Below are 14,557 nucleotides of genomic sequence, written 5' to 3' on the forward strand. Positions count from 1 at the left end.
TTCATTAATCTTGTTTTTTTTCTTCTTTTTCTGAAAACGCTGTATGCTACAAAGATAAGCAAAACTAGTGAGCAAATGCTTATCTAAACAAGCTATTGAAGATGTTTTGTTAATATTAAATAATTAAGTTTAATATTACATTTTAAAAATGTTTGATATTAACAAATTTCTTTTCACAACATTTGCATAAATGAATGAATTAAAACATGCTAAATTTTTGAATTTTTAAATCATCTTTTAAGTTTCTAATTGCGGCTTTGCAACTACAATTAAATTTTTTTTTTTTTTTAAATTAGCAAGTGAGATAAAAAAAATGATGCTAATTTATTTATTTATTTACTAAAAGTTTATTATTTTAATAATGATTATGTTATAAAAGCAAAGATTGTTTTTCCAAACATCTTTCATTAAAATTATATTGCTGTATATACCATTAATTAAAAAATGATCGTTGCAATTTAACTTGCGTTATAAAATTAATTTGAGTAAAAAAAAAGAGTTTAGGAAGGAAAACTGAAAAAACAATTGCGATAAAATTGAGCTGATTTTTTTTTTAAGAACAAATAGAATTTTAGTATTGAACAATATTTACTAATACTTTTAAATAAATTTGACAGTTAAGTTAAACCCAAGTATTAGCTTTAATTTTAATAAACTTAAATATATTTTTCAAATCAAAATTAAATTGTAAATTTTTTCAAATCAAATTAAATTATGTTTTTTTTATCAGAATAAAATTATATATTTATATTAAATTAGTTTTAAATTAAAACATATATTTTTTGTCAGAATTAAATTATTTTTTGTGATCTTTGCTTCAAGCTTAAAGAAATTTTTTTAAAGCGTAAAAATCAATCATTACAATAAAAACGAAACAAAATAAAAATTTTTAATTTTATTTGAGTTTTTTTTATTAGTAATTTTCATTATAAACTTTTGTAACAAATATTTTTACAAAAGCGTCATTCAAAAGTTAATTTGATTTTTTTAAAAATTAATTACATCTTTTTTCTTACCACCTTTAGAATAAGTTAAAAAATGATAAAAAGTTGCTTAACCAAAAATGCTTACTGCCTACGTAAAATCGCTTAAGAAGTACATAAATCACTATACACATAAGGTTTTAAACAAGGCCTGTATATATATATATATATATATATATATATTATATATATATATATATATATATATATATATATATATATATATATATATATATATATATATATATATACATATATATATATATATATATATATATATATATATATATATATATATATATATATATATATATATATATATATATATATATATACATATGTAGTCAAATGTTCACTCAAGCTCTTTGCTGATGACAGCAAACTAATAAATATAATAAAAAATTAATTTGATGTTGAATAGCTGCAGACAGATTTTGATGCTGTGGCTAAATGGGCAGATAATAAGAAAATGGAGTTTAATGCAAGCAAATGCAAAGTATTGACGATAAAAAAATTGTCCAAAACAATAATCTATGACCAAAAATTTAGCATACAAAATCAAAATAACAGCCAAACATACTTATTGTCTACCAACCAAGAGCGAGATCTTGGAATTTTAATAACTAGCTTAATAATTTAATAAAATGGTCAGCCCAATCAAAACATGCAGCAGTTAAAGCTAATGCAGCACTAGCTTGACTCAAGCGGACATTTAGATACTGGAACCCTTCAATGTTTAAAACACTTTATACCACATTTGTGACACCTCGCCTTGAGTATGGAAAGCCTGCATAGGCTCCATTCAACAAAGTCAATCAAAAAGTTATTGAACAAGTACAAAGAAGAGCCACTAAATTATGCCATTCATTAAGGGGAAAAAAAAATAAAGATCTACTAGCCCTACTCAATATCCAATCAATCAAAGCACCTAGCGCACAGGTAGATGCAATTCAGTATTTTAAGGAAAGTACTAGTCTTAATACTACATTCTGGATCCACCCTCCAAAAAGTCCAAATCTGGCAATTGTACTGGGCCAATTGTACAGGTGCAGTTAGAAGAAATAAGGAATGTCTTATCAAACAGCTCACAAATCGTCAAAGAGAATACTTTTTCTTAAACAGAGTGGTTAATGTTTGGAACACACTTCCCGATGCTGTTAAAAACTACTAACTCATTTGAAAACAGTTACGATGCCTATAAGACCTGATCACAAAGTTTTATTGATTATGGATAATCATGAAAGCCACCTTTAACTACCGTCACTTGAATATGCAAAAGAGAACCATGTTTGTATGATGACTTTGCCACCACATACTTCACTTAAGACACAACTTTTAGATAGATCTTTTTTTGGTCCAATCAAAACATACTTTAATGCAGCTGCCAATAGCTGGATGCTTAGCAATCCAGGACAAGCCATTACGATTTATGAGATGGCCAGTCTCATTCAACAAGCATGGGAAAAATCTTCCACACCAACAAATATTATGTCAGGATTTCGCATGACAGGAATTTGGCCTAATGATAGACATGTATATGGGAATGATATTTTTTTACCATCAGTTGTAACAGATAGAGATATGCCTCAAGAACCATGCAGTGAAGGCTCATGTGAGAAATGGATTACAACTGCTACTCCTTCAGGTTTGGATACTATCTCAGGTTTGGATGTACAACTGCTACTCCAGGTTTGCTACTATTTCAGGTTTGGATGTGCAACATGAAGCAGTTGTTACAGATAAAGATGTGTCTCAAGAACCATGCAACAAAGGCACATGCGAGAAATATAATACAAGTGCTATTCTTTCAGATATCTCAGGATTGGGTGTGCAACATGAAGCAGTAAAAGAAAACTAAACTGTATTTTCTCCTGAGATTGTATGAGGTTATCCAAAGGTAATTTAAACTAAATATTCTTAGTTTAGGTTTTTTTTAAATTCTATAACTATATAATACTATAATATATATTTTGAAGGCACCTTATCGTAAGATTTTAAGACGTGGACGTAAAAAGGGAAAGTGTATGATAGCCATATTAACACCAGAGATTTTAAGAATAAAAAATGAAGTCCTAAACAAACAAAAAAGGTACAAAAATTATCCTTCTAAAATCCAAAAATGCAAGGAAAAAATATTACAGAAATTGAACAGTGACCTTGATGTAGATTTCAACAAATAACAAATGACGTTTCTGCTAGATGTTACTCACTAGAGTTTGAAGAAGAACTGGAAACTGTTTCTTTTAGCGTTATTCAAAATGTGAGTGTCAGTGATTATGTTTTTTGTGAGGTTTGTAGTAAAAACACCATTTCTTATTATGTAGGCATAGTACAGAATGAAATAGACACAAATTTTGATGTTGAGGTCAGCTTCCTGAAATACCAGTATAAAGAAACTTCTAAATTTGTCAAACCTAGAATTAATGACATTCGTAATGTCGATATTGATGATATAAAAACAGTCCTGCCTCAACCGCTTGCTGGAACAACATCAAGAACAAAAGCTGAAATCATTTTCCAAGTGAACTTTGCCATCTTAAATGTAAAATAACTTTTTTTCTTACAAAGAAATTTTAATTCTTAAAATGTAATCTTAAATTGATTGAAAAAGGAATTGATAATTTGATTTTTTTTTTCTATTATTCACCTCTCCAAGGGGGCCACTTCAGTCAAGGAGGCTACTCATTTTTAAATATTTTTTTATTGTAGTTACAACCCTCTCTTAACCCTTTAACTCAGAAAAACGAACCTTTACAAACAAGGCCCGCTGCACGAAGAAACTAAGTTGAGCATGGCACTTCCAGAGACATGATATGAGTCAAACTCCGAACCTGTCGCTTACAAGCCAAGCGCTCTACCATTACTCCACTGCCGCGTTTTATTTAAACTAAACTTAATATTAAAATCAAAATTTGCTCAAATTAATATTTAACTAGATTTGGAGTTGTTTTTATATAGTCCCACATCTGCAAATGTCCCGCTTCTCCCGCATACTTGTCCCACTTCTCCCACACTTGTCCCACTTTACCCCAATAGCAGGGTTCCTTTTAAACCAAAAAATGTATACTTTATTAAAACATTCTGTCAATCTTAGGGGGTGGATTCGGTGCCCCAAACACTGCTTTATTTGTTAAGACTAGTTTGGTTCAGTTCATACATCAAATAAAAAATATATTACAATTACCCTGAAAACAAAAATTTATGACCCACTTCTCCCCACTCTCCCCTACATATACGTATATAATTATATACATATATGTATATATAAATACAGTTAATAACAGATATCTTGACCCTCTTGGGACCAAGAAAAATGGTTCGACTGAACGAATGTTTGACTTAAGCAATGTATAACTGCCTCCCAGGTTTGTGTTATGTGTGTGAATATGTGATGTTGATGTTGATGTTTGATGAATCTTTATCCAAAAAGGTTGATATCTTGGTCAATAATAAAGTAAATAGGCACTGATAAGTTGATTTTTTTTTCCCACTATTGATCGCTTCATGTTCACATTCATTAGTGAACAATGTGACATATAATAATACTTGTAAAATGCACAAATGTACCTTACTTTAAAGATATTTTTATTTAGATGCAGTTACCCGATGTTCTTAAATAAAAATACACAATGCACAAAAATATAATCTAGACTGTTTAAAAATTGCATCATATTGATTGGATCATGGAAAACATGCATAAAATCAAAATTAGTCTGATGACAGAAAGCGATATAAATACATATGAATTTGATATTGATGATGAAGATAAAGATATCATGATTTTATCAAGATTGTTTTGAAAATAATTTTAATTTTGTATAAGGTTTTATTTGCTTTCAATGATTGCTTTTCAATTTCTATAATTTAGTTACCTGCGTGAAAAATAATGTTACAGGGCAGATTATTTGTAATACTGTAACAACAGTTAGTATTATAATATATAATCAACTAATGATACTACTAATGATAATAAATGAAAGCGGTAACAATTGAGAACAAGATGTGCAGTACATTAACATAAGATATTGTACTATGACAGCTATTATAAGTTTATGAAGATTTATTGTTTCTTTTCTTACTCACAACAACACAATGTTGTACAAAAAATAAATGTTTTTTTAAATTAAAAAGGTCACGGCGCAAAAATCTGTATTTATAGGATTTATAAACTCGTATATAAGTATGTTGAATCAACGCTAAATCAACGTATATATATATTATATATATATATATATATATATATATATATATATATATATATATATATATATATATATATATATATATATACATATATATATATATATATACTTGGGTTTATCTATATATAAGTGTATATATGAAAGTATATATATATATAAGTGTATATATGAAGTGTGTATATATATATATATATATATATATATATATATATATATATATATATATATATATATATATATATATATATATATATATATATATATATATATGGTGCCAGTTTATGTACGTCTAGCGTACATAAACTGGTAGCATATTTTCTTTCTATTGAGCAACTTTTTATCATTTTTTAAATTTTAAATTATGCGATAAGTGATTAGATAAAAGAAGTAATTAATTTTATTATAACCGGATTAACTTTTGAAAGACACTTATGTCCAACAAGCACAATCAACAATGAAACAACAGTGAAAAACAATTGAAATTTATGGTTGCAAATGTTTGATTTTTGGTTCAAATGAAAACGCAAATCAACGTTGAAACAAAATGTGAGATGAACGTTAAAAACAAACCAAAAATCAACCTTAGATTAACGTTGATTTAGCGTTGATTCAACATACTTATATACGAGTTTATAAATCCTATAAATACAGATTTTTGCGCCGTGACCTTTTTAATTTAAAAAAACATTTATTTTTTGTACAACATTGTGTTGTTGTGAGTAAGAAAAGAAACAATAAATCTTCATAAACTTATAATAGCTGTCATAGTACAATATCTTATGTTAATGTACTGCACATCTTGTTCTCAATTGTTACCGCTTTCATTTATTATATACATATACTTATATATAGATATACCCTCTCACTGAGTCCTCTTCTTTATGTCTTCTTGGATTATTGTTTACTACTGACCTTTCATGTAAAGCATATATACAATCGATTGCTAAATTATCCACCTTTCCACCTTACCAACCATACCTTACCATCTAAATATTCAACCTGAGCATCTGCTAAGGTTGAATGTTCTATCATACTCGCCATTTTCTCTCTCTTGATTATACTCTCTACCTCTACAAATCTCTTATTCATCCCTGTATGGATATTCAACCCTGTATGATGTCATATTTGGGTTGGTTCTTCTAATGATGCTCTTTTTCTTCTAGACAAGGTACAAAAACGCATTGTAAATGGTAGTTAGACCCACTCTATCTGCTAAGCTTGAGTCTCTTTCCCATCATTGTAAAGTTGAAAAACTTTACAATGATGGGAAAGAGACTCAAGCTTAGCAGATAGAGTCTCTTTCCCATCATTCCCCCGCTCCCATTTATTCGGCAGGCAAAAATAAAAACTAGTGATACTTGAAAATATTTCGAAGTATTGACCTGCAATCAAATTTAATTTTAAACCGTGATAATAATTATTTAAATTAATTTAACAAAAATTAATAATTGAATCTTAATTCGATATTTCAAAAAGATTATATTTCCTTATAATTTTCTTATAATAATCTTTTGTTTGTTCATCACAATTAATTTATTTTAACTTTTATGTATTTAATGTAGTATTTTTAATAAAGATAATAATCAGTTTATAGATAGATTTTATCAGTTACCAATAAGATATTTGTAAACGTAATTTATGTTTATAAATGTATTATGCCAAAAGAACTTAACGCATAACTGAATTAATAAGAAAAAAATACTTTCATGAAAAGAATTTTCTTAAACAAAAGCACTTCTCCCTTTTTATAAGAAAAAAAAAAATTGAGTTCCTTTTGCTTATAAAAATCCCTGATAATCTATGGAGAGAACTTTATGTAATGAACTAGTTAACACACGATTAGAAAAAAACTTCTTTAATAAAAATAGTGAAACTATTTTAACTTTATTTGAAAATAAATTTTACATTCAACGTTTTGCTATTTTACATTCCTTCAAAACTAAATTTAAATTTTTAAAGTCATATTTAATTTAGTTCTTCTAAAATTAAAATTTTTTTCATAAAACAATTTGCTCCTTTAAAAAATTCTCAGTTGCAGGTAAATGGTTTTTATTTACAACATAGTATTTTCTAAATAAACGTCCCATAAACAAAGTTAAAGGACAATTTAAAGATCCAAAAAAAAAAATGTTTTTCAATTAACCAAAACGCTTTTGACATTTACATATTATTAAAGATTATAAGTGTAATCAAATATTCCTATTTGATAACACTTATAATCTTGTAAAACAAAAAAACAACAAAACTGCTAAACTTTACACTTATTTCTAATTCTTTATATATACACTTGCTATTCAAGCTACAAAGTATAAAGAATAAAAATCTAAAAAAAATCAAACAAATAGAATAAACTCTTAATTCTTGATGAAATGTTCTTTTAGTTTTGGCATTTACTAAACAAATGGAAAAAAAATAACCTTAAAAGTTACGAGCACTGCATTGATTTGATGCCAACAACTGTCAAGAAGTTAGTATGACAAATGCCAATTTGTTGAAAAATTTCAGTAAATGATCATTCTTTAAACACAAGAATTTGTATATGCAAGTGTATAAATTAAACACAATCTAAGGTGACCATTTTAACAAAATTTGTGAAAATGAAAATCTGACAGTATTGATACTTTATAGCTGAAATATTAATGTCAAATTGTTTAATTCAATAAAAACTGTTGAAAATAAAAAATAGTTCTTTGGTGTTATGTGATGATAACCTGGTATCACATAACACCTAAGAAATTAATTGCTTACTAAGTTCATTGTTGTTATTCCATATAACATTTTAAAGTTATATTTTTAATTTTTAATTGACATGGTGTTAAAAAAGGTTTCATTAAGTTTATTATTATTGGTTAAATGTTTTGTATTTAATTATAAATGGAACTATGTAGTTGGTTTTATATTGAGAATAGCTTTCTTTGACTTTGAAAACGGTTAAATGATACTTGTCGTAAAATAATTGATTGTAGAAAGATTAATTTAAAGAGATTTAAGTGTTACAGAGATGTCAGAGAACAATTAATTGTTCTTTGACATCTCCGTAACACTTAAAACAATAAAAAACTGAAATAACATAATGGCAAGATTAAAAAGAAAAGCACTCAATAGTAAACAATTGTAACGTCTGTTTTAAATAACTAACTAGTTCAAATAGTTCAATGAAAACGAAAAAAAAAAATTAGTGATATATAACATAATTAATAATTTTCATCTTTTTAGTTAATAACTTATACAGCCCCTAGAATTAGGGTCAGCATTCGGCAATACCAACCTAACTGCCAATTATAAGTGTTTTAGGTCAGCATAATAATTGATTGTTAAAAATGATAAATTCTTGCTATAATCAATAAAATCAGAGAAAATACATGATTGCAGATATTACACCGTTTACAATTATACATTACTCCTAACACATTTACCAAGTTTATTCTGAAAAGGTATAGATTGTAAGAAAATTGCCAGTTATAAATTTAGGTGCGGGAGTAATTGTGAGATCATAAATAAAGTAAGTATTGAGCAAACAGACATTTTATAAATATTGAAGGTTTTGTAAAAGAATAATATTCTCTTTTAATGAAAAAACATAACAACATTCTAATATAGCATGCAATAAATTTATGGAAAATTTAATTACAGCGGTAAAAAAACATCCTTAAGCAATTCAAACCTAAAGTAAGATACTTAATGAGCAGACTTCTCCCATCATGTTTAATAACCATGATGTTAGAGTATAGAGATCAAGAAACCTTGATTTTTTACCTTATAAAAATTTGAAGTAGTAACTTTAAATATAAAATAACAAAAGTTATAATTTTTGTTCTAAAAACATATATTCTTTTCAGTATTAAACTTCTTGTGTGATTAGAAAAAGTAAATATAATTCAAAGATATTGTTTGGTACACAAAAATTTAAAAACGAGTCTGAACTTTAAAACTAGTGATTTAACATTATTAACGTGTAGACTTACATAATGAGTGAACTAGATGTTTCTAATTTATTCCTAATGTACTACAGTTTTTTTTAAAACACACATTAACAATCATAACAATGACACTTTCACTGTTGGTGTTGAATGACAGTTAATAAATTCAATACTATAAACAATAGTTTTAGAGTTATGTAAGGCTTAAATTATTAAAGTTTACTTTTTTTTTTTTGCTGGGTAAATATATACATTACATAAGTTACTGACAAGATATATGAAGAAGACTAATATGTCTTCTCACCAAGTCCCTTAATAAATTCCGTAAATATAAAGTTTAACTAAAAAATAAGAAATTCCTTTAACTATATAAAATATACAAACATAGAAGTGATAATTTTTACAAACATAGAAGCGATAATACCAACACAAACATAGAAGTGATAATACCAAACTTCAGAACACAAAATAAAAGTCTTAAGATCAAAAATAAAAAGAATAACAACACATATCAAACAAAGATATAAATAAATATAAAAAGTTACCACGAGTATTTAACTCAATCTTTTCTAAAATTATAATACTTTTCATTTATAAGATGGATAAATGCAAGTTTTGTGGTAAATCATTCTTTATTAATAAATGTCTAAGTTTAGCCATAAACTCATTAAACATTATAGGAGTTTTAAGTTCAGTTGTAAGTATTTTATTCCATGCATTTGGTGCTCTAATGAAATTGAAACTTAGTTGCTGTAAAATAACTTGTGGGTTGCATATAGGTGTTATTTGAATATCTAGTTAAGTATCTATGCTGATTAGTTTTGTATAATGGATTAAAGGTTTTTGGAATAATACTTTTATTAATTTTGAAAATTAAAACTAGAATATGATAAATATCAATTTGGTTGATATTTAGTATTTTTAACTTAGTAAATAAAGGTTAGGAGGGTGTATAACGGCTTTTATTGGATTTAGTTCTGACTGCATGTTTTTGCATATGACAGAGTTTTTTCACTTAATTTTTATTTGATACTACACCAAGCAATGTCAGTGTAATTAAGATAAAAATGAATAATAGAAAAATATAAGAGTTTTAAACAACTTGAATTTAAAAAAGGTTTTGCCCTGTAAAGTAAGTCAATGCTCCATGAAATTTTAACTTCAATATATTTTATATGACCTCTCCATGTTACATTTTCTTCAAGGATTACGCCTGAACAATTTAATGATAATTTTTATTTTATTTTGTTACAACAAAGAGTTGGAAGTTTCAATGGAAAAAACTAAATAAAAAACTGCTAAAACTAGTAAAAAAAATGGAATAAAATTTGATAAGTAACCTGAATATCATCAATTATATTATGACCATTCCAATCAATAACATCTGGTTGGCTAGAAATAGTAAATTTTAATGACATCCGTTGATCTCCATCATCAACATAGTCTCGTTTTGCAACCACTTCAACCTCTTGTGTTTGTCCAGCTGGTCCTGGTTTAAAAAATAATACACAAACATTTGATAAAGACTCTTTACTATTTTGACCCAATTCTATTGGAACCAAACAATTGTTTGTTCCATCAGTGCATACAATAGGTACTGTAGATGTAACTGTGATTTTTTGAGGCGTGCCATTTTCTGAAAGATCCATTGATTTAGGATTTACCTACAATTATGGAAACAAAATATTTAAAACCTAATACAATTTTAAACTAATTAAAATGACCATTTATTTTTTGCAAAAAATTAATAAAAAAACATCTTTTAAAATACTTGCAAAAAAACTTCTAAAAAAAGTTTTTAAACTTTTAAAATTTTAACGCAGATTAATAAAAAAGAATTAATAATAAATAACGCAAAAAATAAAATAAATAATAAAATCTACGTTTGCCATTTCTGACGTTTGAAAAAGAAAAATTTCTGATTACAAAAACGATAAGAATACCAAGGTACAACCAATTAAAAATCAAACATCTTTAAAATATGTTTTATGAAAGTCTACATGTAACTAAGTAACCTTATGTTAGTTGTTTGAAGTTAATAATTAAGGATAAATGTTAAAAAATATTAGGCTTTTAATGCACATATAAATATCAAACAATAGAAAAACCTCAAAAAAGAAAAACAAATTTTAAAAGCTAATATAGTCATTTTCTTTATAAAACAAAATATTTAAAAAAATGATTTTATCAGCTTTTATAACTTTTATAACACATACTTAAAAATAATACTATTATATTATACAATACAAAAAAATAAAAAATAAATGAAAACTATATAAGAAATACAGTATTTATTTTATTTATTTTATTTTAATTATTAACTTAAGATGTTATATGAATTGCTAACTTGAAAAAGGGGGGATTTTTTTTTAAACGCAGATTTTTATACTAATATAAAGTGTTTCTATAAATGCAAACTTTGACCAAAAAGAAAATCTCTTGCTCATATTCAAATGAATTAATCTGCAAAGTGAAAATATTGTGTACTGTAAAAAGGAGACATGTCTGGAACATGTCCTGTTTTTACAGTAAAAATAGTTAAAATCATTGATGTATAAAAATACCACAAAGAGCTTTAATATCATTATAAGAAGTATCAATGTCAAACTTTATAAACAATTGTTGATTTATCTGGTTTATCGTAATGATTTGTGAGTTTTAATTGCTTTTATTTTATTATGCCTAGTACAGACAGTCAGAGTAGATGAACAAAAGAAAGAAAGGTGTTATTAATATATTAATATATAAAATAAATGTCATATGTATAAAATAAAAGTTATTAAAAAAGCTGAATTGTTTGGAAAAAATCATAAAAAATTATGTTAAAAATTTTTTTTTGCCAAAGAAGTAGCTATAACCAGTAGGTAAGTTTCGTATTTTGTTAATTTTTTACCGCTGTGCTCAGTGTGAAGAACTTAATTCAAAAATTAAAAGCAGTTCTCTTTATGAGAATCCTAAAAAAGCAGGTGTAGCCAATTTCTCTTGCACAAACTTTTAAAAAAATTTTATAATTGTCTTAAACAAAGAAATTTTATAACTCTTAAACTGGTCAAGATTTGCTCTACACATAATTCAGTTGCTGGCATATCTATCAACTTTATGGCTACTGTATTGCTACCAACCATCCCCGTACAGGATTTGTACTATTTTTGTCAACTTATCATCAATATTTTTGATATTCATGATACCAAATTAGAAAACATGGTATGCTACACTTATAGGTGTTTTGATAAGCACAAAGGTCCAAACCTCGTTTGGGCCTTTGTGCCTATCAAAACACTCAAATAGAGTTTTCATACACAATTACTTACAGAACTTTGTTAATCTAAGTCTGAAGAAATTATACGTTTTTCCTGATAACTTTGGGGGTCAAAACAAAAACCACAAAATTCTGCGCTTTTATGGCCTTGGTAGAATTAGGGAAGTTTGAAAAGATAGAGTTAAGTGAAAAGTTAGAGAAAAGAGTGAAAAGATAGAGAAAAGAAGTTTGAAAAGAAATTTTTCTATTAGAGGTCACAGTTACATAGCCTGTGATAAAGGTTTCAGATTGATAAGGAAAACTCTACAACACACTAAAGGTTTTATACTTTATCTCAATATAAATCTTTGATTTCACCTTTGAATCTTTAAACTGCCATAAATTTAAAGTATAGGAAGTTGATATATCCATAATTAATCTTAAACAATGTTTTAATCTTAAACAACTTTTTATTTATTACTAAAAATAACTGTCATAAATACAAAAAGCAAAATGTTACCTGGAAAAAATAAGGCATTTTAAAATCAAAATTAAAAATAAAATTTAACTTTTTTTTAGTACTCAATACATAACACACTATACTAAAAACTAAAAGCAATCATCATATAATTGAAACATTATCTTCTTTGCCTAATATACAGTTTTTTTTAGTTTCTGAAAAAAGTAATTTTTGAGACATGTCTCCTTTTTCAAGTTAGCAATTCATATAAAAAAGATATATGGTATGAAAAAATATATCTTATTAAGCAATTTTTATTGTAAAATTTTATCTAGTTACAGTTTTCATTAAAAAAAAATTAAAAAAAAAAAGAAATCTTTTACTCTTTGCTTTATTGCATTGATATTTATTTATTCTACGCCTAAAACTTTCTTAAATATAAAAAGTTTTTTAAAGATCAATTTTTAATCACTAAAAGCATTCATAAATATATCTATTTACCTGAAATCCTGCATAGAACTCATTACTTTTATAATAGGGACTTTTGATATTTTCAGTGGTAGCGTTGTATGAACGTACTTTGCAATAAATCTATATAATTAAAAAAGAAATATACCTTATAACAAAACAGGAAAATATATATTTTAATATAAATATAACATAAAAAATACGAAAAATACTAATATTGTTTTTATAATCATTTAAAATAACTTCGTATTTATATTGTGAGGTAGAACTGTAGAACGTGTCAGAAAAATAAACTGTAACATAATAAACACATAACTTAATAAATACATGTAATTAAATAACGCAGCTTTTTTCATAAGCTTATATTAGAGGTAGAGAATATTATGTTTAGTTAAGTCGATTAACTTAGTTAAAAACTTTTATATTAAATCAATTTTATCATAAATTTAATATGAAAGTTTTAAATAAGTTTTCAGATAAGGCTAGCAGCATGCTTGGCTGCTTAGCAATTACATAATAAATAACAACAGTAAAACTGAGTAAAAAGAACAACATACATTATAACCTAACAAAAATGTTGGATTTTCACCATACTTGTTGGTATTTTGCATAAAAGCTTCATTTTGTTTACCAAATAAGATATCAGGACCTTTTATTTGCTTTTCTTGGCCATTTACTGAACTTTGAAACCATGTTACTTCATATCGGGCATTTGTATCATTTACTGCATTAAACTTGCAAGAGAATCTAAGTCTATAATCTTTTACACCAACAGTGACATTTGGATTCTGGTAAATTTGTGGAAAATTTTCTAGTAAAGAAATCAAAACTACAGAGTTAAATAGTAATTAAAAAAAATTAACACAATACTGTAATAAACTTTGAACTTATTTCCCTGCCTCAGAAGAAGTAAGATATCATTTATAATAATCAATTTTGACAAAAATACACTTCACAGGTTAATATAAATTTTTTCAAATAAAAATTACTGTAACTTTTTTTATATTTTTTGTTAAGCTTCACTAAATATATTATGATTTTAATTAGTACATTTTTAGTTTATATAAAGATAATGAACTTGAGTTTATTATTTAAAAAATAAAAATCAATGTGTAAATTTCAAAACCGGAAACTTTCCAATTTACAAGTACACCACTAAGAAATAATTTATATTATTAAAAAAAATGTATGATAGACTTGGTCTTGGTTTGCACCACTGCAGTGGTTAGCACTATTACACTGGTAAAGAATATTGAATATTTATATTATTTTCTGCATTAAACATC

At 25.9% G+C, this 14,557-nt stretch overlaps 1 protein-coding gene across 2 annotated transcripts in view; it reads right to left on the minus strand.

Annotated features, from left to right (window-relative positions):
• Positions 1 to 14,557, minus strand: part of LOC136079671 (von Willebrand factor D and EGF domain-containing protein-like) — a 55,689-nt gene that overhangs the window by 16,785 nt on the left and 24,347 nt on the right. For both annotated transcript variants that reach the window (XM_065795838.1, XM_065795839.1), the window contains 3 exons: positions 13,829 to 14,082; positions 13,305 to 13,394; positions 10,446 to 10,769 (listed from right to left, as the gene is read on the minus strand). In XM_065795838.1, the coding sequence (XP_065651910.1) occupies positions 10,446 to 10,769; positions 13,305 to 13,394; positions 13,829 to 14,082 (668 nt within the window). The remainder of the gene's footprint in view (positions 1 to 10,445; positions 10,770 to 13,304; positions 13,395 to 13,828; positions 14,083 to 14,557) is intronic.

The sequence above is a fragment of the Hydra vulgaris genome, chromosome 04, assembly GCF_038396675.1.
Source record: "Hydra vulgaris chromosome 04, alternate assembly HydraT2T_AEP".
Lineage (NCBI taxonomy): Eukaryota > Metazoa > Cnidaria > Hydrozoa > Anthoathecata > Hydridae > Hydra > Hydra vulgaris.